Genomic DNA, 27,082 nt, shown 5'->3' with positions numbered 1-27,082 from the left:
GTTTTTCTTTTAACACTGTAAGCTATTAGTACATTCTACTAAGTGTGCAGCTATTTTATAAGACATTCAACCGGACTCAGTTTGAAGATAAAAATGAATTTATGTCCCTTTGAAATAACGAAGTTACATTAAAGGAAACATTCCAGAGGCAGGAAATGTTGGTAATGAGCAGGCTGATAAATACATGTCTGGGATCCACACAAGGGGGGGCGGGGGCACGCGCACGCGTGCAACCCAACACACACACACACACACACACACACACACACACACACACACACACACACACACACTTAACATATTAATAATGCACAGAAAAAATTATTATTTTAACAGGAATATGAAGTAGTATCCCACTTGCTTCTACAGATGGAGGACACGAACAGGGGTTAGGGGAGCATAATACTGTGAAAGGTTATAGAGGAATGCATCGCACTGTTGACTCCAATGTGCTAGATGAGCTGCTATCACCCTTCCATACGAGATTTAGATATAATCTGCAGTAGTATATGTAAATTCATTGGTTTCCATAATAACAGTCATCACAATATAATTTGGCTGAATGTTGTAAGTAAAATAATATTCCAGCATCAGTGACAACAATCAATTTCCAACAATGACAAAGCCAGCCACTGAGAGCTTTAATTATCTTTGAAAATTGGGAAATGTAGCCAAGAATATGTGATATTTGGTTATTCGTACACTGATTATAAACGTGTCTTCGACAAATGTGATACAAACCTTTTCTAGATAGCGCTTGTCCCCCTGATGCTTCCTCATCGCCTTCTGCCTCTGAAAAGTAATACAGAAATTAAACAGAACCACTCAGAAATTAAGTGGAATAATTCCAGTACAAAATTAACAAACAAATCACAAAAAGAGTGTCTGAACCAAACATTTTGAGTACTGTAGATTTATTTATAAATGTGCTTAAGCAACTACAGTGACAAGCACTTAATTTTAAGTTAAAGCATCACAAAATTTTATGTAACTCATGCCGAAAAGCAAGAGACAAAATACGGAATGGAAAAGACTGAAAGAATTGTGTTTCTGTAAAAGCCTAATAAAGGTCAAATTATACACTAACACACCTTGTTTCCTGTTCAGATTTCCATACAGAAATGTCTCTACCAGCAAGAAAACTATTTTCACATTACAGAAAGGTATTTAACACCACATCCATGGCCATCAGCTAGCCAATTATGGCTCGCCCATAAAGATGTCATTACGACTGGAAAACTGTACTGAAATCTAACCAACCAATAATCATCTTGTGGTGTTGCGGTTCTTCTTACGTCCATAATTGCTACGAAAATAGAAATTTCGCATTATGCAAGACACTTTTTCATTTTCGTTTTACCCAGACATGTTTCCGCACTTTTTGTGCTATCTACAGTGGGCTTTTTATTTTATTACTGTAAAATTTTTAGTACACATTAACATTTAGTGAAACTTCTGGTACAAAATATTTACAATTTTGAGTGAATAATTGTTGTAAAGTATTATACATCATTTGTTCTAGTTCACAGGTGAGATATTAACAACCTGATGCACTGTATGTTGTTTATTACATTATGTCTAAAGTTCTAGTTATAGCTTAATTGGTGAAGGAGTGGATGTATGCATTAGTTTACGTACCTTACATGAAGCTATAGGGTATTTATGTTGGTAACTAGTCTGCTACACAATCTGTAACATGTCATATGCAAGCAGCAAAGCTTGATTTTTAATTTGCTGTTTATTATGCATTTATGAGTGGAAATGAGTATATATCGCTTTTTTTCTGTGTAACTTAAGCCTTTGATGTTTTAGTGTTTTCTCTTATGTTTTCGTGAGGTGAATACACTGATTTCTATGACTTATGGTCGTTTGACAACACACTTTCTATGAATTTTCAAACATGGGCGAGTTTTTGCCGCCATTATGTGTTGTTATTGTTGCGTAGTATTCATTTGCTTCGTGGCGTGTTTCTCTGGAAGAGGCACGCAAGTTTCAAGTGTATTTGGTGTTTGTGGTGTTTGGTTTTGTGTGTGTGTGTGTGTGTGTGTGTGTGTGTGTGTGTGTGTGTGTTGGCTAAGTAGTGTGATGTTGCTTTAGTAAAGTTTACCAATGGACATCACAGACATCAGAAGTGACCCACCAAACTGATACCAAAGCAACTTACAGAAAACCCTGAAAAACATAGAAACAATTTTTACAGAAACACAGATCAAAAGAACAATAAAGAAAAATTCCAAGGGCCCCCACCCTAAAATTATTACATAAAGTTCACAAACCTGGAATACCTATACGTCCGTTGATAAACTTACTTACAGATCCTCAAACCTAGCAGCAGCTTATACCAAAAATTAACTATAGAAGAAAACTATCACATCCAAAAATCAATATCCCAAAGAAAGAAAGTACTAAATGAACACACATCAATGTGCACTAAAACCCTCTTTGCACAATTGACGTCACAGAAATCAGCGTATTCACCTCGCGAAAACATATGAGAAAACACTACAACATCAAAGGCGTAAGTTACACACACAAAAATGCAATATATACTCATTTCCATTCGTAAATGCATGTTGTTGTTGTGGTCTTCAGTCCTGAGACTGGTTTGATGCAGCACTCCGTAGTACTCTATCCTGTGCAAGCTTCTTCCTCTCCCAGTACCTACTGCAACCTACATCCTTCTGAATCTGCTTAATGTATTCATCTCTTGCTCTCCCTCTACGAATTTTATCCTCCACGCTGCCCTCCAATACTAAATTGGTGATCCCTTGATGCCTCAAAATGTGCCCTACCAACCGATCCCTTCTTCTAGTCAAGTTGTCCCACAAATTTCTCTTCTCTCCAATTCTATTCAATACCTCATTAGTTATGTGATCTACCCATCTAATCTTCAGCATTCTTCTGTGGCACCACATTTCAAAAGCTTCTATTCTGTTCTTGTACAAACTATTTATCGTCCATGTTTCACTTCCATACAAGGCTACACTCCATACAAATACTTCCAGAAATGACTTCTTGACACTTAAATCTGTACTCGATGTTAACAATTTCTCTTCTTCAGAAACGCTTTCCTTGCCATTGCCAATCTACGTTTTATATCCCCTCTACTTCGACCATCATCAGTTATTTTGCTCCCCAAATAGCAAACCTCGTTTGCTACTTTAAGCGTCTCATTTTCTAATCCAATTCCTTTAGCATCACCCGATTTAATTCGACTACTTTCATTATCCTCATTTTGCTTTTGTTGATGTTCATCTTATATCCTCCTTTGAAGACACTGTCCATTCCGTTCAGCTGCTCTTCCAAGTCCTTTGCCGTCTCTGACAGAATTACAATGTCATCGGCGAACCTCAACGTTTTCATTTCTTCTCCATGGATTTTAATTCCTACTCCGAATTTTTCTTCTGTTTCCTTTACTGCTTGCTCAATATACAGATTGAATAACATCGGGGAGAGGCTACAACCCTGTCTCACTCCCTTCCCAATCACTGCTTCCCTCTCATGCCCCTCAATTCTTATAACTGCCATCTACTTTCTGTACAAATTGTAAATAGCCTTTCGCTCCCTGTATTTTACCCCTGCCACCTTCAGGATTTGAAAGAGTATTCCAGTCAACATTGTCAAAAGCTTTCTCTAAGTCTACAAATGCTAGAAAAGTAGGTTTGCCTTTCCTTAATCTTTCTTCTAAGATAAGTCGTAAGGTCAGTATTGCCTGACGTGTTCCAACAGTTCTACGGAATCCAAACTGATCTTCCCCGAGGTCAGCTTCTACCAGTTTTTCCATTCGTCTGTAAAGAACTCTTGTTAGTATTTTGCAGCCGCGGCTTATTGAACTGATAGTTCGGTAATTTTCACATCTATCAACACCTGCTTTCTTTGGGATTGGAATTATTATATTCTTCTTGAAGTTTGAGGGTATTTCGCCTGTTTCTCCCCCCCCCCCCCCCACCCCCACCCCCTCTCACCTCTACCAGGTGGCTTCCTCTTTCATTCCTTTCCCCAGTCCATATTATCTACTCCTTTTCCTTCTCTTCCTTTTCCTACTATCAAATTATTCTCCACTAGAACTCATACTGCCCAACTTGAATGTTAACCAATTGTGTACTTCTCCCTCCCCCCCCCCCCCCCCTCCCACGTTGGGGTCTGTAATTTTTTGTGTCTGGTTTGAATACCTAAATCATTTGAATATAAAATTTATCAACTATAAGGTAATTAACTCATTCTTAAACATCATTTTTTTAAGAAAAATGCACATCTTCTAGTTTGTAATTACCTGTTGCACGCTAGATTCTGGTTTTCACTGCAAATACAGGTTCTTAATCATCAATATTTTATGAAAGATTGTTGGATTTGAGAAAACATTATACATTTAGAGAAAAATGAAAAATCAAATACTCTGAATACGCCCATTGCCTTGAAGGACAGATGTGGCCTTGCACGAACCAGAGTGATAAGTGTCATAGAAAAACAGAAAACTATAATTTTCATGTTGTCGAACACACCGTGCAAATGCTGCATATTTACAGTTATCGCGCGCGCGCGATAACTGTAAATATGCAGCATTTGCACGGTGTGTTCGACAACATGAAAATTATTGCACGTGTGTGTGTGTGTGTGTGTGTGTGTGTGTGTGTGTGTGTGTGTGTGTGTGTGTGTGTGTGTTTTGGGAATTACGGGGACTCAACGTCGAGGTCATCAGAGCCCTGACACACATTAAAAGAAACAAATGTGCACAAATTTAGTAAAATGGAAGCATACACGCAAAGAAAGCGAGAAAAGATGCAAATGCTGTATAATAAAATAAAACGTAAGGAAACCAGAAAGGAGCATCAAGGATGTCACAGGAAATTGTCACTGGCTGGCCATCTACGTAAAATATGGGTGAGCCAGTCATCCTGTGAACAAATTTAGACCCTTCCCTACAGTCTTGGTAAAAACATTGGACACGTCACAGAACTTTAAAACTTGAACCATATTCTTTTGAGTATTTCCAAAAAGAGATGGCAGATCCGGTGGCAAGTCTGTCGCGGCCCGCTGGTCAGAAAATAAAACGCAATCCAATACAACGTGGTGCACAGTGACCTGGATGCCACAAGTACCACACATTGGAGGGTCCCCTCGTCGGAGCAGGAAGCCATGTGCCATAGGACTGTGGCCTATGCAAAGCCGAGTGAGGAGAACCTCATCCTGTCTATGGGGCTGGTAGGAAGTACACCACCCACATGTTGTGGGCTTGACTGAACGGAAATTATTGTCAGTCATTTCCAGCCACTCATTCTCCCAGCGAAGCATGACTCGTGAGCTCAACAGTGAGGTAAGTGCATGAAGGGGATGGCACACTGAAAGACTTGCTGATCGAGACACGCCTCCTTGGCTGCGATATCTGCCCTTTCGCTCCCAGTCATTTTAGTTGGAGGAGGGCATCTTGGATGGTCTGGACTGTTTTATGTGCAGGATACAAATGTTGCAATGAGTGAACGGCACTGAGTGAGTCATAACAGACAAGAAATTTAGGACGGGAACAGAATCTCATCTGCTCCAGTGCCCGCAAGATCGCAGACAATTCTGTACCAAAGACAGTAAGTGCTTGAGACAGTCGGACCTTGAGGACACGATCTGGAAAAACAGAGCAACCAACAGAATCCTCCTGTTTCAACCCATCCGTAGAAACAGCTACATAGTCGTGGTGCTCTGCTAAAATGGCAGAAAATGTTGCATTAAAAACGGTGGCAGGAGTGCAATCTCTCTTGTACTGCACTAAATCTAAAATCACTCTGGGCCTCTCCAGTAACCAGGGAAGCAGGTGGTTAAAACCCTGGATTTGGGGCTGTACGGGCTCCACACCGAGGGACTCCAGCACACGTTGCACACAGATCCCCAATGGCATCGAGGCTCATGGACGGTTGGAAAAAAGGCACTCCAGAGGTGGACGAGCAACAATATGGTGAGCGGGTGAGGTTGGAGCTGCAAGAAACTTACAAGCCTGGCACATTAACAGGAGCTGCCGCCGGATGGTAAGTGCTGGTTCTCCCACCTCAGCACTGAGGCTGGGTATGGGGCTAGTCTGATAAGCACCCGTGGCCAATCAAATCCCTGCATGGTGGACTGCGTCAAGGATCCACAAATAAGAGGGCCTCGCTGACCCATACACCATGCACCCATCGTCCAGCCATGAACACATAAAAGCCCGATAAAACTGGAGAAGACGCACCCTATCCACTCCCCAAGACCTGTGACTAAGGCACTTGAGGATGTTCAGCACCTTCAGGGTTCTGGCTTTCAAGTCTCGCAGGAGTGGCAACCATGACAATCTGAAGTAAAAAATGAGGCCCAGAAACCGCACTATGTCTCTAAAATGTAGTATACTGTCCCTATATGCAAAGCAGGCAAATTAAAAGGATGATGAGAACGAGTAAAATGAACACAAACACACTTATCGGTAGAAAACTGAAGACCCGTCTTTGCAGCCCACTTTTCTAACCGCTGCACTGTAAGTTGCAACTGACGGCTCACTGTTGCAACACTGGAGGAGGAACAAAAAACAGCAAAGTCGTCCACAAATAAGGAGCACCGTACTGGACTCCTTACTGTAGATGTTATACTGTTGATGGCTATGGCACAGAGGGTAACACTTAAAACACTGCCCTGGGGGACACCATTCTCATGCTCAAATTGATCCGACAGTGTGTGACCAACTTAGGTCCCAAAAACCGCTGAGACAGGAAAGATTGAATGAAAATATGGAGGTGGCCACGAAAGCCCCATTGATGCAGTTGTACGAGAATACTGTGTCTCCAAGTAATATCGTACACCTTACTGATATCGAAAGAAGAAATATTACATGTTATCAACAAATCAAAGACAGGAAAAGCCGCTGGACCGGATAAGATACCAAATGACATCCTGAAACTCATAGGAATAGACCATATAGATATATTTGTACAATTGTTTAATGATATTTATAATTCGGGAATTATTCCTAGGGATTGGTTGACATCTACCTTTGTTACATTACCCAAAAAGGCTAATGCCAAAACTTGTAATGATCACCGTACAATAAGCTTAATGAGCCACACCTTAAACATATTTCTAAAAGTTATACACCAACGAATATACAAAAAAGTAGAAGAAGGTATAAGTGAAACACAATTCGGTTTTAGAAGTTCCCTCGGTACAAGAGAAGCATTGTTTGCTTTTAACACATTAGCGCAACGATGTATGGAGGTTAACCAGCCACTATATGTGTGCTTCCTGGATTATAATAAAGCATTTGACAAAGTTCGTCATGATCATCTCATAGAATTGTTAGAAAAGAAAACACTTGATAAGAAAGACATCCGCATTATATATAACCTCTACTACAATCAAACCGCAACCGTGAAGGTAGAAAATGAGTTATCGAACGATATAGAAATAAAGAGGGGTGTGAGACAAGGTTGCGTTCTCTCACCCTTATTGTTTAATATGTATTCAGAAGACATAATCCAGGCAGCTCTATCAGATGAAATAGCTGGCATTAAAGTGAATGGGCTAAACATTAACAATGTTAGGTTTGCTGATGACACTGCACTACTAGCTGGAAACCTCAAAGATCTACAATTACTTCTTGACAAAGTCGCAGAAAAAAGTGAAGAATTTGGCTTGACTCTTAACGTAAGCAAGACTAAGTTCATGGTGATATCTAAAACACACCAACAAGAAAATCTTACAATCAATAGGGAAAGAGTCGATCAAGTACGTAAATTTAAATATCTCGAAACAATTGTAAATGAGGAGATTGAAAGCTCAGAAGAAATTAAATCGAGAATAGGACAGGCCAGAAGTATCTTTAACAAGATGAAAAATGCATTCTGTTCGAGAGACATTTGCTTAAACACAAAAATGAGGTTGCTAAGATGCTATGTATTCTCAAAATTATTATACGGAATGGAAGCGTGGACATTGAAAAAGAAGGACATGAACAGTTTAGAAGCTTTTGAAATGTGGGCATATAGAAGAATACTTAGAATTAGTTGGGTGTCGAGGATTACTAATCAAGATGTCCTAAGAAGAATGGGAAAGGAAAAAGAATTAATTAAAATTATTAAAGTAAGGAAGCTACAATATTTAGGCCATGTTATTAGGGGAGTAAATTACAAAATATTGCAAATAATACTAGAAGGGAAAATTTGTGGGAAGAGAACGAGGGGTAGAAGACGGACATCCTGGATTGACAATTTAAAAAATTGGTACAACTGTTCAACGTCAGAACTCCTTAGATCAGCCAAATCAAGATCAGAAATTGCCATGATGACAGCCAACCTTCTTAGAGGAGACGGCACATGAAGAAGAAGACTGATATCAAAGAATATACTGATACAGTGATGCTGACAGAGGAAAGCCTGCTGAATAGCTGCTTCTAGGAGGGTCAGGTTGTCGACCGTGGACCGAAACTTTCGGAATCCACACTGAGAGCGGCTAAGGAGTTGCCTGGTCTCTAAAAGCCAGACCGGACGACAGTTAACCATCAATTCCAGGGTCTTTCCTAGATGGCTAAATGGCACTCTTCTGTCCACCAAGGGACAGGTCACCTTGGAAGAGGGCCGAAAGAGGTTGGTATGGATAGATCAGCAGCATGATGGATCACATGCGAGATGTGATCCACTCATTTCTGGATGCTGTCACGGTGTTCAAACACAGTCAACTGGCCGAAAAGCGTCCAGTTAGCCCTGCCAACCATCCACGTTGGTCGCTTCTGTTCCAGCAACACACCATCAAGTAGCTGAAGGCGGATCGGGAAGTGGTCGCTGGAATGAGGGTTGTCAGTGACCTCCCAGTGAACAGGGCTGGTGAGGGCTGGAAAGCAGAGAGAGAGGTTGATGGCTGAGAATGACCCAGTAGCGCCACAGAAATGAGTTGGAGTACCAGTGTTTAGGACGTACAGCTCTCGAAATGTCAGGAGGCTCTCCAAAACTCGACCCCGATGGCAAGCAGACGTTCAGCCCCACAAGACATGGTGGGTACTGAAGTCTCCCTCAAGTCTCCCAAGAGGAGAAATGGTTGGGGGGGAGTTGCGCGATAAGATCTGTGAGAGCCTCAGAGTTACTGCATCCAGTGGAGGTAAATGAAGAGAACAAACCATAAGCCGCTGATGTGCAGAAATTTCAATGGCAACTGCTTGCAGGCCGGTATCCAGGGGAAGAGCAGAGGAGTGGTGCACATTACTGACAAACACAGCAACCCCTCCTTTGGCTCTTTCCCCAGTCAGGTCATCCTTGCGATATAGGGTATAGCCCCATAGTTCAGGGGCATCAGATGGTTTGAAATGAGTTTCCTGCAAACAAGCACAGAGCGCGTTGCTGCACTAGCAGTTTCAGTTCCTCCATGTGTGTACTGAATCCAATCATGTTCCACTGTATAATGGGAGTCATCTATCATCCTGACTTTCTGATGGGGAGGGGAGCCCACAATGGCTGGAGGCTCAGCTTTGGAGTGAGATGGTTGCCCCAATCCGACATCAAGCTCCATAGCTTCTAAAGAAAAATCGACTGATGTCAGAGAGGTCAATGTCGACATCGTCATGCTGTTTTCTGCACATTTCCACCAGTGTTGGACTTTTGCCTTGGATTTTTTTTCCCCTGGGTAGACTTTGCAGCCACAACTGCAGTTGAGGGTGTAGCAGAATTTGACAGCATACCAGATGGAACCTTTGGAGGGGCAGGGAGCTCCACAATGTCAGCAACCACAGCTTTTTCTGAAGTTCTCGGGGGAGGGACAGGTTTAGACAACTGCAGCAGCACAACTGCAGGGACACATGCAGGTACTAGTGCCGACACTAGCAGCCTCTTTTTGTGTAGAAGCACCAGCTTTCCGTCTGGGCTGTTTAACAACTGAAGTGAAGGGGGTGGCAAAACATGGGGGCAGCATGGCTTTATACAGTTTTTTTTTTTTTTTTTTGCTAGAGTATAGGTGATGCGCTTCATAGTTTTAAGCTCCTGTATCTTCCGTTCTTCCAGATACACGCTGCAGTCCCGACTCTAGATGGGGTGAGGTCCAGAGCAATTTACACACTTCAATGGAGACGAACAATGGACACTGTCATGGGCAACCTGACCGCACTTGCCACAAGTAGCTTCTCCACAACACCCGTCTGCCATTTGAAACACCGCATTGGGTTGGGTACATAAGGCCGCACACTTAAGCGAAGGAAACCTGCCTTAATATGCTCAGGAAGTTTCGTGCTATTATACGTCAGGATAAAGGAGTTGTGACAAGAACCCCATCTACCCTCTTCATGATATTTTGCTTATCAACTATTCCTGCTGGAGCGCACTCATCTTCCAATTCCTCTCTGAGAGTGTCCACCAGATCCCTCCACATCACACCTTTTTTGCTTGAGTATAGGTGATGCGCTTCATAGTTTTAAGCTCCTGTATCTTCCGTTCTTCCAGATACACGCTGCAGTCCCGACTCTGGATGGGGTGAGGTCCAGAGCAATTTACACACTTCAATGGAGACGAACGATGGTGTGCAGCTCAGTTTCGATGGCATATTTCCCAAGGGATTGCGCACTCTGTAGATTCTTAGCTTGTTGGGAACAAGTGGTTTCCACCAATAGCGTCCCATTACACAATCGCTTAACAGATTTAAAGCTGCCAGCAATGTCCTCAAGCTTTCTCGAAGCTGCCCTCTTTCCTTTTAATGATTAAAAACACATACTGACCACCAGCATGTGTTTTGTTACTAGTCATGATACCCTGAGATTTCGCTCCTGAGTCAGGAGGACTGGATACACGTTGCCCTCTAGTTGGATTGGGTATTGGTACCTACCAGCGCCCCACCATTTCCGCTGGGAGGAGGCAAAGAAGATTTTGAAGGATCCGTCTCAGCCTCACTAGCAGCTAGGGAACTAGAAGTCCACCTAGACAATGCCCCGCATGCCTAGGTAAGTCTTATACAACTGATGTGCGACATGTTACCAGAGGTTGCCCGCTAACGACTGTTCCACCTCAACAGCCATGCATCTCATCAGTGCGCAGCACACCTTGAGAATGAGGTTTTTTTTTATAGAGGTTTATCCCATCCTCGCGATCCGGGCGGTCAAGCCAAGATCCCCATTCCCAGAGACACAACATTCCACCGCCAGGCAACACGGTGGTCGCTGAAGCATGCCCAGAGCTTACGGTGACAAGCAACTAGCAGCACTTACCAGTCCCCAGCTCAGGAACTCTGGGGTCACCAAGCCCGTACTCAGAAAATGAATGCCGAGCCCCTGGGGGCTTACAGTTATCACCTTAACATTTTCCCTTTAACACTGCAATCTGACCCCAATGAAATTGATTTGGAGCCAAGTTAACGGTTTTCTAGCGAGAAATAGCAAGACATTTAAGTAGCCAAACACACTGGAACCAACGCACATAGCTTCGTGACGAACGATGGCAAAATGCAGAACAGCCCATCATAAAAGAGGAGGAGGAGAAGGAATTGTGGATTTTTTGGTGGCTTGGGATTCTGTAGCCAATCGGCTCATTATCAACGTAGCAGTAATGAAATCTATTCCTCAGAGTCCAATATGGAAGGAGTTCGGAGATCACCAGACAACTGAATGTAATACTTTCAGTAGCTTCAATATTTAACTACACAGTAAAATCCCAGCAGTGCGCTTTTACACTGCACACAGCTCAAGTATAAAAATTATCCTTGCTAAAGTCAGGAATTTTCATCACTCTTGTTTTCAATTACAATACAATGTTAGCCAAGATCGAGATCGTGTTATATTTTTACATCAGGCCACCTAAAAATCGTATCGCCTAAGTTTTACCATACATTATTTCTTTCTGTTTAAAAACTAAATCACATTCAAAGCTATATTTTTCTCTACTCTTCCCTTTTCACGCCTTTACTGCAACTGTTTACATCACTGCAGTTTAGTTGGATCACTTGCCTGGCCAGTGCTGTCCAAGTTAAATGTGCTGGTAAAGCTGTTGTCCCGCATTATCACTCAGTCTTGACTGTACTCTAGACAGCTTTTGCACAAAATGAAACAAAATCCAACGAGGTAGTTGATTTTAGGCAGTTTACACAATCTTTTTCGAAATTCTTCACCCCAAATGGCATGTCTGCTCCAATCATTTACTAATGAACAGAGTGCTATTTGAACACTATCTCTCAGGAAGTTAGTATGTGCAAAGAATGAGACCTGCAGGTATGCTTCAACACTGCAGAGAAAATGCTTAGCATGCATAGGCAGAGGGGGTATACTGATGACACTCAATATCCTATTGCAGAGCATGCTCTAAACATATCACGACCTCAGACACGTTTGACCACACATACCATTTGGATTCTTCCCCCGGACACTAGCTTCTCAGAACTCCGTATGCGAGAATTGGTATTACAACATGCCCTTGGTTCTCAGGACAAACTTGGCCTTAATTTACATTAATTTTTTTGGTCTCAGCATTTCTTCTCAGTAACAATTCCTTTCTTCACTCCCTTTTAGTTTTCTACTTATTGTTTTCCGACCTGCCTACTTTCTCCTACCCTCAACCTCTAACATATACAATGCACTTAGCTTTCCACTCTTATTGACACAGGCATGACGATCTATCAGTATACACTGTCTCGCTTTTCACCTTATCCTCCACCTCTAAGCCCTCAGGTTTCCAAATCTTGTCTGGTGCAGTATCAAACAATCAGTCTTTCCTTCTCATCCAGTCCAGTAAGTCTCCCCTAACTCAGGGTTCTGAGTGACTTCTCTGAACTCTTGCAATTTCCTAAACCTCATTTGCCCTTTTCCTTCATTCGTCTTCCTTACCTTTTCGTCGTCCTACCAGAAAGAGCCTCTGGCTCTGAAAGCTTGCAAATGTCAATATCTTTATATGTGCCACCATTCAGTGAGTAGATTTTTACATTTCCAATTACATTATGTTTTCAAAAACTGATTGTTTACAAAACCACTGATTTTCAACACTGGATTTGATGTACAGACTGCAAATGATCACATGTACTGCAAACATTGTTGACTGTTGATGAGCTTTCATCTTAACTGGAAAAACTTTGTCAACTTTCTTAAAATATCGTTTCTCAATTAGATTATGATAATACACTTTAAAAAAATCATCTGATGTAAATATTGCCAAAGTATCAATGGACTTAGTGAAAATTATTCTATTCCTATCCTTGATGCCATCGGACATACTATTATAATTAAAAATATTGAACATGAAAGATTAGTTAAATAAATAAGAGTGCTGAGAAGTCCCTCTCCCTCTTTCTCTCCCCTCTCTTTCTCTCTGAGAAACAGTAAGCACAAAAGGAAAGTTTAAAAGAGCTCTATATTATCAGTTAACTGTGTCAAATTTCTTCATACTGTAATGCTGACATGGCTGAAATAGTGATTTATTTCATTTCTGAAGAGTTTGTATATGAGACAGTCTGACCTTGCACAACTTCAAACAACTCCAGGAACCAAAGTTCCCATAACTTAAAACCATTAAATTGTTTAGCAAACTTGGGTGGAAAGAGGATCCACAGTGATGTGGAGCCTATCTTCAAAGACAATGTAAAGAAAAATTGGCGGCCTATGAGGGGGGAAAAAGGTGCTTTTCTTCTGGTTGAGCTGACTTGGAATGACCTGAGAAATAACATCATCACTGAAGAGTTTGGAACAATACCAATTTCTGAAAAACAAATTATCAACAAGAGCAAGAAGCAAACACAACATGATTTTTCAGTGTGGATGGGGAGTAACTCCCAACGTCAGTCAAATAAACATCTGCGGAAAAAATCCATACCACATCAAAAATAGAAAAATTAACTGCAGAGACAGCATTTAAGATACTGAAATTTCACACATAACATCTCCAATTTCCAAAAGGTTATGAATTTTAATGCGCTGCAAAATAACAGTACTAATACGGACTTCATAGCAGCACTGTGTTATACTTTATAAAGTGATGCACAATAATACAATGCTTTTGACACAAAGCAGAAAAATAAATTTTTGTATTTTACATTTCCCTCTTAGCAATTGGTCCACAGAGCTCTGTCAGCTGCACAACTGCAGATAACACCAGGAGTGTCCACAGTGTACGTTCATGTATAATCAAACATCAGCAGTTGACAATAGGCGTCAGCCTCTACCGGCAGTGCATCACTACCTGATGTTTGTTTTGTTTTAGGGCACAAAATCAGTTAGGGTCATACATGCCCATGTCAGAGCTGTAGAACACAGAGACAAAGAGAGGAGTTAAAAATTACTACACGTTAATCCCAATCGACGGAAGATAAGAAAGCTAAACACAGGGATGCAGCAGAGGGTCTATAAAATACGCCATATTGCAACAATGGCTAGAAAGTAAAATGCGGTCGACAGCCCACACATTGTTCGCTAAAATGGTCAATAACTAAGACAGGAAACACAAATGAGAATGTAAGTGGATAAAAAAGGAGCTTTCCACAAGGAAATGGCAGACTGTCAGAGGCTGAGTACAATGAGAACAAAGTGGTGGGGGAGGACCACTTAATAAATGGTGATGGCTAGAAAGACAATGCCCAATATATAATCTAGCTAAAATAATCTCGTGGTGAGAGGGCCGACAGGTCACCCAAGCTGCTGGGAGAGGCTTCATAACCCAGAGCTCATTCCCACCAAGATAGTACCAGTGGTGATGCCAAAGTGACACCACCTGTCAACAGACGGCAACACAGACCTCTTCGGACGGAATGTAAGAACTAGTGGGCTGAGGTACGAGGACTGCAGTCTCGGCAGCAGCATCAGCGGCCTCGTTTCTCACTGGACTGACATGACCAGGAACTCACATAAACATCACAGTGCCTCCATCAAGAGTGAGCAAGTGACAACTTTCCTGGATCCGTTGCACTAAGGGATGGACAGTGTACAACAAACAGAGGCTCTGAAGAGCACTAGGAGTGTCGCAGCAGGTGACGCAATTGAAAAGCGTGTGTCGCCAGATGAACTGCGTGGCCTGATGCAGAGTGAAGAGCTCTGCTGTAAATACTGAGCAGCGTTTTGGAAGCCAATGCCAAAAAATGTCGGTGCAAATCACGAAGACACCACAGTCAGTCCAAGAGCTACTAGTGTACACAAAGGTACTATCGCAAAGTTCCGTGTGAAGGTCATGAAACTGAAGGTGATAGAGCAAGGCTGGAGTAGTGTCCTTAAGTAGAGAATAAAGGCCAAGGTGAACTAGGCCACCGCATGAAGCCAAGGTGGTGAAGGGTTTACACCCACCGTGAAAGCCTGCCAGGGCAAGAGCTGCAAGCAAACTCCAGGATGCAACACAGAAGAGCAACATGCACCGTACTAGTGATCAAAGAAGTCATCGAAGGAGGAGGTATAGGATAGGTGGCCACGCATGGCAGACAAACAGCACGCATATCTAATGAGGAGAATGTCACAGTGATAGGACAGCTGTAGTTTGGCAGCTTCTGCATACTGACACTCAACCGGGCTAGTGTAAAAGGAGCCACTGGCCAAACGGATGCCACAGCGGTGGACGGTATTGAGATGGCACGAGAGGGACGGACACGCAGATGCGTAAATGAAACACCCACATTCAAGTTTCAAATGGACAGGGTCCGGTACAAACGGAGGAGGGTGGTTTGATCTGCTCCCCAGGAAGTACCACTGAGGACACACAGGACACTGAGGGACTGCATACTGCGGGCTACCAGGTAAGAGACGTGGGAGGACCAAGAAAGTTTCCTATCAAGCACAAGTCCCAGGAATTTCATAGTTTCAACAAATGGAAGAGCACAAGGCCCAAGAGTAAAGACGGTGGAAGAAACCAATTGCTCCGAAAGAAATTCATACAAATGATTTTGTCAGTGGAGAAACTACAGCCACTGTCGATGTTCCTCGACTGAAGACTGACTAGACATCGCTGAAGATGCAGCTCAGTGAGACAGGTCCTTGGAGAAGTGCAAGATGGCAAAACCATCGACGAAAAGGGAGCAGAGATGCCCAGTGGCAGATAGGCCATTATAAGGTTAATAGTGATAGCAAAGAGGACGACGCTCAGGACGCATCCCCAACGCACACTATTTTCCTCCGTTATGGTGTACGACAAGGCAGAACCCACATGTGCATTGGAAACTCGGTCTTTTAAAAATTCCTGGAGGAAACAGGGCATACGGCCATGGAAGCCCCACGTGTAGAGACTACAGATGATACCAGTCCTCCTGCGTGTGTTGTAGGCTTTCTCCAAATCCAAAAACATGGCCACAGTCAGGGATTCCACGAGAAACCCTTCATGACATGGACTGACAAAGTGACGAGATGGTCACCTGGAGAACAGCGCACTCTAAATCCACACCGTACAGAGATTAGTAAATTGTGAGACTCGAGCCACCGTACCAGGCAGACAGAAAAATCATGTTCCATCACCTTGCTGGTGAGAGAAATGGAACGGTAGCTAGAAGAAAGTTGTTTGTCTTTACTGGGCTTGGGTATGGGTATGACAGTCACTTCACGCCAGCATCTAAGAAATGTGCTGTCTGCCCAGATGCAGTTGTACATATACGGTGGGAGAAGCTCGAACTCTCCGCAAAATGGCAGCCCAAAGTGTTGGAGATAGCAATACGGTCCACTGTGCTATCGTCTGCTGTTGTAAGGCCGGAAATTGGGGAATGGCCCTCGGACCCAGAGACCCATCGAAGGTTGGCTCACGTGACTGAAGAGATGCATCTGTTTATAATGAATGCAGTTTTCCATCGCAGGATGACAATTAAAAACACAGAGAGCAAGACTCCGTGAGCAAATTGCGTCGCAGCATGCTTCAGTCCACCAAGGGACTGCGACACAGAATGATAAAGAGAAAGTGCAGGGAATGGAACGTTCTTCAGCGGTAATGCTAACATTTGTTTGATATTCTACCTAGCTATCACAACTGGCGAAATGTTGTTTGTCAAAGGTTGCCAGGTAGGACTAAAGTCTGGTGTCAGCCTTAGAAAGCTGCCATTTGGGTGTGCACATAGGTTGGATAGGAGTCAGCAAACAGATAGCACACAGGAAATGGTCACTCGAGTATGTATCAGAAATAACGGACCACTGTAGATGATGGGCAAGTTGGGCAGTGCAGAAGGAGAGGTCCAAATGGGGATAGGTGTATGTGGAGTCTGAAAGAAAAGTGGGTGCTCCTGTGATAAGGCAGAGGACGTTAAGTTGACTGAGACGGTCAGCCAAGAGGGCACCTCTCTGACAGGTTCTGGGAGAACCCCAAAGGGCAGGGTCCGCAACATTAAAGTCACCACGCAGCAGAAAGAGGTGAGGTATCTGCCCAATAAGCTGGAGACAGTCTGCCCTGGTGACATTGAATGAAAGAGGGATGCAAATGGTACAAAAGCTTGAAAGCTGGTAGTCAGGGAGACTGGTTGACTACGAACGTCACCCTGTACGAGCAGCATGACTCTCCCATGAGATGGAATATCATCCTCAGGGGGAAAGTCGGAACAGACCGGGATGAAATGTGAAAGATCAAAGCGGTTGTGAGGACGCAATTTTGTTTCCTGAAGGCAGAGAACAAGCAGATGCTGCAATTCTACGAGCAGCCAAGAATCCTCTTCGTTTGATCAAAGGCCACAAACATTCCACTGAAGGAGAGTCACAAGGAGGAAAGGGGAGCTGGGAAAAAATGAAGGGGTATCACCTAGACAGCTGCCGACCACAGATTCACTGCTACAGGGCCCAGAGGTCGGAGGATCCTGTTCCGTGGGATTTACAGAGGCGTCGGCAATCCCCCCCTGTCGATCTGCAGAGTCCAGGGCAGAAAAACAGTCGGCAGTACACACCGGCAACACGGAGGTCGGTCAGGCGAGGGTATCGCACAGTGACACCGTCAGAGAGGATCCGCGAGTTGGTGAAAGAGAAGACCGTTTGCCTTTGTTTCACTTCTCGGAGCCTTTCCAGTTGGCAGAGGAAAACTCAGACCTCTGTCGACTGGAGGGGCACAGGAAGCCTTCGCGGGAGTATTCCTTCCCGCCTTTCCCACTGGCTGTGTAGCTGGTGACTTCGCCCTGTGAGGCAAAAGTTTAGTAGCGTGTTGCATAGCTGGAGGAGGTGACAGGGACACTACTGTGACACTGGGCGATTTCACAACTGCAGTGCTAAATTAGAGGTCGCATGTCTGCGTGGCCGTGTCCTTTAACAGTACTGTAGGTGCCAGACGGTAGAATGCAGTGTTTTGGACTAGCCGACAACTTGCGAGCCGCCGTATAACACACTTCTTACTTTACCCGGATCTCCCGGACAGCCCGCTCATTGAGATATGTGGGACAATCTCGAGAAGAGGTGGCATCGTTGCCATTGCAGTCGATGCAGTGGGGAGAAGGAGGTGAACAATCGCCCTCGTGCACATCCCAACCACAGGTTACACATTTGGTCAGGTGTTGACAAGACATTCGAGTGTGAGTGAAATGATGACACTGGTAGCAGTGTATCAGGTTTGGAATGTATAGTCAGACTGTAATGACTTAATAGCCTGCTTTGATCTCGGACGGAAGCACCACTCTATTGAAGGTGAGAAAAAGAGTGCCTGTGGGCACTAAGGATGCATCTATCTTTTTCATCGTCCAACGGACGGCAGTGACACCCTGATCGGAGAGGTACATTTGGATTTCTGCCTCAGTCAGACCATCTTGCAGCCTTGTGTAAATAACACTGCGGGAAGAATTCAGAGTTCTACGGGCCACGACAAGAGGAGGATAGCCATGGAGAAGGGAAGCGGCAAGCAGCTGTTGTGCTTTAGAATCGGAAGTAGTCTCCAAAAGCAAACTGCCATTGCATAAACGAGAGCAGGATTTCATAGGACTGGCAATTGTATCAACACCTTTCTGAATAAGGAACAGATTTACCATTGCACAGGACTGACCATCTTCTGTATGTGAAACCACGAAGAACCATGGTGCAGCTGGGAGGGTCTTTGAATCATGAGCTTCAACCCATTTACATTTGGTAGACGTGGACTCCAAATATGACGACTGGCTCATTGCGAGAAAATCCTCAATGATTGTTGGCATCTCTGAAGGTGCACTCCTTCCAACTGGGGGCCCTCCGTCAGAGGGGGAATCAGCCGCCTAAAGTTATTATTCACACCTCCTGACCACCTGACAGAGGGACCAATCGGCAATTTGGGAAGGTCGCAGCTCAAGCAATTACCCCTCCCCGGGCCTGGCCTGTACCAGGGGGCACATGCGAACCCTACGTGTCAACTCGAGCCTGGGAATTACCCGTTACACAGTCACCTGTTACGCGTCAGACGCAGTGTATTTTCTACAAGTCTTACCGAGGAATACAGTGTTGTGCAACTCATGTTCAGAGAGAAGATACATGTGAAATATGACTTGCCAAGATAAATTACTCCATGTATGGCTCCATTCTTACTAGAAATGGCCATTATAACAAACAACTGGTTTTTAGTTGCAATTTTTTTCATCTCCAGTTTAAAATGACTGTTAAAATCACTCTAAATAACCAGTTTCTGAAATAAGCAATTTCCAATTTTTTACACTATCACTTCCAGCAATAAACTTAAGACATCAAAAAGAGACTGAAAAATTCTACGATTTCCTCAGACTTCTTCATTATGGGTTCCAAGATACGTAGATTCAAAATACCAAATAAAATAAGTAAATAAAAGAAAACTTAGTCCATTCAGAGCTCGCTCCTTTTCTTGACAAGCAATGAGGGATCCCATAATACAAAAAAATTTGCTAGTATTCTCCTATTGATTTGAATTTTTTAAATTTCTCCTCAAAAATCATTAGGGTGTAACGAATAGTCAGTTCTAAACGGTGGGAACAAAAATTACAAAATTTATTTAAGATGATTCATAACATGTGACTCCCAGTTTAGGTTCTTATCAGTAAAGTAACCAAAGAATTCAGAATATTCTGTTCCATTTAGTGATTTTTCCCAGACTGGTTACTCCCAACAGTGTGGTCAGGCCAAGCATAGTACATGATTGCAATTATTGTGTTACATCTAAGGCTATTAGCAGATAACAGGTTAACGAGTATTTACATTTTCACATCACGGCGTTTATGCTGGCATACAACACGACTTGTACTCACCTTCTTCTTTTGCTGGAGGTCTCTGTGATGTAGCACTGGCCTCCTCTTTACCGGTCCCAGTTTTCTTTTCTGCAACATAAATGAGTTTTTCAAATGCTGAACTCTTAACTCTCACACAGGCATTTACAACAGATCTACAATGAATACAAACACAAACTAGTGCACACTGTGGATGTATTCAGTGTCACTTCCATTCAGTTACTAAAGAATACAGCTCACTAGCTAAGTATCAGGCTACCAATCCGAAGGCTTGTGATAATATCACCAGCCCTTTACTGAATCTTCCACTTTTTGCAGTTATCTGATAATGCAAAAGAGGCAAGCTTAACTTCTCCCTTGATCTTCATGTTCACAATGACTAGCTACAACATGATAATGTTGTACTGTAATTGAACTGTTTTTGTAAAAAACTTTAGCAGTAAATTTGTTTGTTTTGCAATGTGCACATTACCACTCCACTTCTGGGATTTCGATAGATTTGCCAGCCCCCATATATAATCCACCTGGTGGATTAATGACAAGTGCCGGTGTGGTTTTCAGGCAATACTGGGCTAGTAGGCATGTACCATCTCACACAAATCACAACACTTCAAAAACATCCTCACACTTTCACGTGGATAACACTAGACACAGACAATGTTGTTGTTGCTGCTGCTGCCGCTGTTTCTTCTGTCATCAGTCCGAAGAGTGGTTTGATGCAGATCTCCATGCTACTCTATCTTGTACAAGCCTCTAGACCTCCGAATACTACTGCAGCCTATCTCTTTCCGCATCTCTTACTGTGTTCATCTCCTGGTGTATCTCTACAATTTTTACCTCACACACTTCTGTCCAGTACCAAATTTCTGATCCCTCGATTCAGATTCCAACCCCATGAAGACACGGGATACGGAAAATAATGCTCAGAAGGCATATGAACCAAAATAAAAGGAATGATGGACCAAGAAAGCTGACAATACATCATCTGGTTCGCACCAAACAAATGCGACTACTGTAACAGTAGTACTGAGGAGCTGACGCACCCCCAGAACATAACTGCTTTGCTATGCAAGGAGAAAGCCAATGTAATGGTAATGCAGTGGGAGTAAATAAGACTATTATTTTCAATTATATACAGAATATTTTAATAAATCTAGATATGTAACTACACTGCCCAATTAAAAAGTGATGCAGCCAAAAGGGGGTGAGGAAAGTAAATTAATCTGTAGGATAAGGGAGTATGTGATGTTATTGTAGTGACTATAAAACTAAGACAAATTTACAAAAAAACTGGCATGTAAGAGCCCACTTATCAGTATGATGTAGCACCCCCACCTCTCTCCCCTCCCCATCCTGGATGCACGTGTCGATTCGGTTGGGAAGGGTGTCTAAGACATTGTATCCTCTCGAGGCAAGCTGGCGAACAACCATTTGAAACGGTCCCTGATATCTTAGTATGAAATTGACATGATCCCTGATATTCTAGGATGGCGTTTATGTCCGAGTTGGTCCCACAAGTGTTCTAGTGGAAAGTTATCTAGGTTCCTGCTGGCCACAGAAGCACCTCAAAATCATGCACACAGTTCATAAACATGTGGGCAAGCACTATACTGTCAAAAAATGGCACAGCTGTCACACGTGAGGTAATAAGAGGATGCAAAATGTCCAAGGCATACGGTCGTGCCATCACAGTTCCCTCAATAACCACTAGCTGTGACCTTAAGTCTTATCCAATGGTTCCTCATATCACGAAGGAGTAACACCGCTGTGCCTCTCAAAATTACTGGAAGAATGGGAGCATTTTCCAGGTCACTGCCTACGGTCATCTGGTTTCCATGTGCCAATAATACTGTCTCCTACTAGTACATGGCACCTCCGTGTCATCTGACAATGTTCAAGGTTCAAGCTCCTTGCGTGCCTTACCATGCCTGGTAACAAAACCAAATGCAAACAACTCTAATGTACCTTTGGTGGCCGTCCTCTCTGTCAGAGAGAATTTTTACTATTATGTAAAAGATATATTGCTTCTCACAGTAAAGGTGACAGTTGCAGACAGACACGATGAAAAGACTGTTACATATAAGCTTTTGACCAAAGCACTCTTCAGAAAAGAAAAATGCGCACACATTCACACATGCAGAATTCAACAGAAACAAGTCAAATGGGTGCAACAATCCGGACAGTTTCGGGAAGGGGGAGGGCTAACAGGCTACGGGAGGCAAAAGAGGAATCTGCACTGCCTGCATACATGCTGCTTAACATCACATGCTCTATTTCAATGGCTGCTTCCCGACCCGGGCCATCTGGATCCTCCCCTCCACCACTAGCTTTTTTTGAACTGCACAGATAGGTGTTATCCTTACAACACATTCTCCACTACTGAAATCATCCTGGCCTCAATCTACGCAGTAACCTACTGTCCCCACACCCTCTACCCAACTGTTTCCACCCCCTCTATCCTTTCACCTCCTCGCAATTCGTCTCCCCCTCACCCTCATTGTGCACAGCTCTCTGCCGTCGCATCCACCAGTCTTTTTCCCTACTATGTTCCTCCTCTTTCCCTTCCCAGCCTCCCCCCTCCCTCCCCCTCCTGTTGCTGCTGCTGCTTTGCCTGGTGGCCTTATCCTGCAACATCTAGCCCTTGCACACTGCTGGGTAGTGCTGATTCCTCTTCTCCCACCTGTACTATGCTATCTCTCCCACTTCCTTGCCCACTTCCAGTTGTTCCTGTTCAACAAGTTTCAATTGCATTCTATTCAGAGCTGCCAGAGATAGTGATCACATATGTGACGTGTGCTTCCTTGTGTGAAGTGTGTGCATTTTTCTTTTCTGAAGAAGGTTTTGGCAAAAAGCTTATACGTAACAGTCTTTCCATAGTGCTTCACTTTTTAGTCAGGCAGTCAACTTTTCAAAAGAGATCAGTTGATAATAAATAACAGCTCACTTGAGTGAGTTACTTTGCTTGGTGGTTAAAATGGCAGCTACGTCAGAAATACATTTTGTACACTTTTCAAACTATAGTTCAGTGCAGGAAATGTCCAGTTAGGAATACAGCCACATGGCTCTTGCAAGTACTCTGTTGCAATGAGTAGTGGACTAAACATCCATAAAGACAGTAAATCAGTTTTTCAACTAGTCTTTCATTAGTATTGTTTGCTAAGGGAGAATGTTTTAGCTAACACTTATTTTGTAAATTTGTTGAGCACAACACTGCATTGAAATCTTACTTCTTGGAGAGCTAATTATTTCTGGCAAAGAATAAAATAGTCATTTGTTTGACTTTAAAATAATCAGAAATTAAATTACTTTTAGAAGACACATAATTTAGTCTCACCCACAGTAAGACATGATAGCAAGAATACCTACAGAATGAGCCTGGTAAAACCCAAATTTCACACATTCTAACTAATAAATGCAGATACATTAATATATGTTATCAAAAAATTATTTTCGGAGTTTGTATTGCAACCAGAGGCGCTATCATACATTCGTAGTATCAAAGAAGCACAACAAAAACAACTTCTGTGACATGGTAAAACAAAGATAACATGATAATGTCTGTTTCAGAAATGAATTGTGTATTTGCAAGACCATTAGTTTACGCTAATGATGGAAATTAGGGCAATGTATTGAGACAATAAATTACAATGCACCAATACAACAAAGTTTATTTACGTGCATACAGGGTAGCTGGTCATTACACAGACCAAATGCATTTTAGAGCAATAAATATATATATTTAAACCAAAATCATCAGTTGCTCCATACCACATCAATCAAGAGGTACATTATGTGATCAAAAGTATCAGGACACCTGGCTGAAAATGACTTACACGTTCGTGGTGCCCTCCACCGATAATGCTGGAATTCTATACGGTGTCGGCCCACCCTTAGCCTTGATGACAGCTTCCACTCTCCAGGCATACATTCAGTCAGGTGCTGGAAAGTTTCTTGGGGAATGGCAGCCCATTCTTCACGAAGTGATGCATTGAGGAGAGGTATCTATGTTGATCGATGAGGCCTGGCACGAAGTTGGCTTTCCAAAACATCCCAAAGGTATTCTATAGGATTCAGGTCAGGACTCTGTGCAGGCCAGTCCATTGCAGGGATGTTATTGACATGTAACTACTCTGCCACAGGCCGTGCATTATGAACAAGTGCTCGATTGTGTTGAAAGGTGCAATCTTCATCCCCGAATTACTCCTCAACAGTGGGAAGCAAGAAGGTGCTTAAATCATCAATGCAGGCCTGTGCTGTGATAGTGCCATGCAAAACTACAAGGAGTGCAAGCCCCCTCCATAAAAAACACGACCACAATATAACACTACTGCCTCCGAATTTTACTGTTGGCACAACACATGCTGGAAGACGATGTTCACCGGGCATTCACCATACCCACAACCTGCCATCAGATCGCCACATTTTTTACGTTCACCTGCTTTAGGCTTTATTTCTTCACCGATAGTCCTCTGTGTCGATGTACTGCATTGTTATATGGCTGAAAAATGGGGGTGGAAGATCAACACTGATTACTGTAAATGATGTAGCCGACAGTTGCATTTCATAGTTTTTTACTTTCACTTTTCCCACACCTACCCGGATGTCAAGGGACTATAACATTGCAGGACATGGGCGTGTCTAGCCCCTGCATGCTCACCTCACCCGTAACCTACTGTCCCTCCCTTTTACTGCTTTCGTTCACACAAGAGTTGCAGTCTGACCAGAGTGCTTTGCGATAGTGGTCATGTGTATCTGAGATGTGCCTGCTTATGTACCTACATATGTTTGTTTTCCTTTCTTTTCTGAGAAGGCTTTGGCCAAAAGCTCAGTGACTAACAATCTTTTCGTTGTGCCTGTCTGCAACTCAATGTGTCATCTTTACAGAAAGTAGCAATCTATCCTCTGTAATTAAGTACATAATTAATGAAATGAAAATGATTAGTATCCGTTATGAGCTGCTTGGTGGGAGATTTGGTCCATTTGCACATAATATCTGTCTTGCATAAAGCCAAAGAGAAATTTATTAATGTATCAACAGCCATGAAACACCAATATGAGAAGACTTATCAGATAAAATGAGAGAATTCAGTATATTTTATTTCAAGAACACTAAATAATTAAATTCCTGAATCTGAAATTTCACCATGATAAATGAAAATATTTAACATCTTGGTTGAAAATAATGTTCTCTGATACTGCCATACTTAGGTAACAATGTCACTGAACAACAACCACACACCACAACTGACTTAATGATTATAAAGTTCTTTTCTACAAGTGAAAATAATTAACTTTCTTAACACAGAATTGTTAGTTGAAACTGCATATTTATCAGAAGAGTACTTCAACGCAACAAGAGAACAATTATTTTTTTTAAATATTTCCTGATATGTAGAGTTTCATCGAGTTTCTTACTAGCCTGATGCCAATGAATTAATCAACACTGCAATAAGCACAAGCCCCAATTTAAAGTGAAACAGCTAGTACAAACAGGATCAGCTTAACTACAAATAGAAAGAGTAAGTTTCCATTTACGTTTCCCTAACAATCTATCACAAAAACCAGAGCAGTTCCACGCCCGTTTGTCTGCCCCATCCTCATTTAAATCCGAGCTCATGCTCACTGCCCTATGCTTCATTGGACGGATGTTAAGCTCTAACCTACCTTCCACTAGCATAAATATATTTGGGGCGAAATTTTAATGGACACAAGCTGAAGAGGAGTTGATTACTCCACTTTAGTAATCATGCTTACTGCAGTACAAGTCACAATCTCTAAGAGTATGGAAATAACTGAAAGCACAGTTACTTTTTTTTTTTTTTTTTTTTTTTTTTTACAGCAAAAATAAGTGATATTTGTGGTTATAAAGGGAGGTAGGGAAAGTTAATATACATTTTAATTGCTGCATGAAAAAGTCTCTCCTTATTCACAATGAACAATATATAATTTGAAAAGCTTGATGTCTAGAGGACTGACATGATTGAGTCTCTAAAGATATTTAAAACATGCAAAATTTTTTTGGTCATTTGTTACACTTCTATTAGGTATGCAACTTTGGCAAATAAATGATTCATTTATGGACAACATGTTTCTTAAGCCATTGTAATTTGCTGAGAATGCCTTTCTACACTTACCTAATCATTCAAGCAATGCCTCACTTATAATGGATACAAAACCACAATCTGCACACTACTGACCTCGCCCTGCCTCGATCAAACTAACGGAAGAGGCCAATGTCTTCGCACAGAATGTAGCTGTGACAGAAACAGCTGGACGCAAGTGTTCTGGATACATTAACACGATTCCACAAAACATGCAGTACTAGATTTGCTTAGTGGAATATTAATAAGAAAAAGAAAAGTTAGGAATAGGTATTAAAATCCATGGAGAAGAAAAAAAAACTTTGAGGTTCGCCAATGACACTGTAATTCTATCAGAGACAGCAAAGGACTTGGAAGAGCAGTTGAATGGAATGGACAGTGTCTTGAAAGGAGGATATAAGATGAACATCAACAAAAGCAAAACAAGTATAACGGAATGTAGTCTAATTAAGTCTGGTGATGCTGAGCGAATTAGATTAGGAAATGAGACACTTAAAGCAGTAAATGAGTTTTGCTATTTGGGGAGCAAAATAACTAATGATGGTCAAAGTAGAGAGGATATAAAATGTAGACTGGCTATGGCAAGGAAAGTGTTTCTGAAGACGAAAAACTTGTTAACATCGAGTATAGATTTAATTGTCAGGAAGTTTTTTCTGAAAGTATTTGTATGGAGTGTAGCCATGTAGGGAAGTGAAACATGGACAATAACTAGTTTGGACAAGAAGAGAATAGACGCTTTCGAAATGTGGTGCTACAGAAGAATGCTGAAGAGTAGATGGGTAGATCACATAACTAATGAGTAGGTGTTGAATAGGATTGGGGAGAAGAGGAGTTTGTGGCACAACTTGACTAGAAGAAGGGATCGATTGGTAGGACATGTTCTGAGGCATCAAGGGATCACCAATTTAGTACTGGAGGGCAGCATGGAG

General features: G+C 42.4%; 1 protein-coding gene across 1 annotated transcript in view; it reads right to left on the bottom strand.

Annotated features, from left to right (window-relative positions):
* LOC126419138 (protein argonaute-2) overlaps window positions 1-27,082 on the bottom strand; it is a 276,737-nt gene that overhangs the window by 210,930 nt on the left and 38,725 nt on the right. The window contains exons 3-4 of the mRNA XM_050086246.1: window positions 20,074-20,142; window positions 742-792 (exon numbers count right to left, since the gene is read on the bottom strand). Coding sequence (XP_049942203.1) covers window positions 742-792; window positions 20,074-20,142 — 120 coding nt within the window. The remainder of the gene's footprint in view (window positions 1-741; window positions 793-20,073; window positions 20,143-27,082) is intronic.

This window comes from Schistocerca serialis, chromosome 9 (assembly GCF_023864345.2).
Source record: "Schistocerca serialis cubense isolate TAMUIC-IGC-003099 chromosome 9, iqSchSeri2.2, whole genome shotgun sequence".
Classification (NCBI taxonomy): domain Eukaryota; kingdom Metazoa; phylum Arthropoda; class Insecta; order Orthoptera; family Acrididae; genus Schistocerca; species Schistocerca serialis.
Note: the sequence above shows the minus strand (reverse complement) of the source record. Positions and strands in the feature narration are given on the sequence as shown.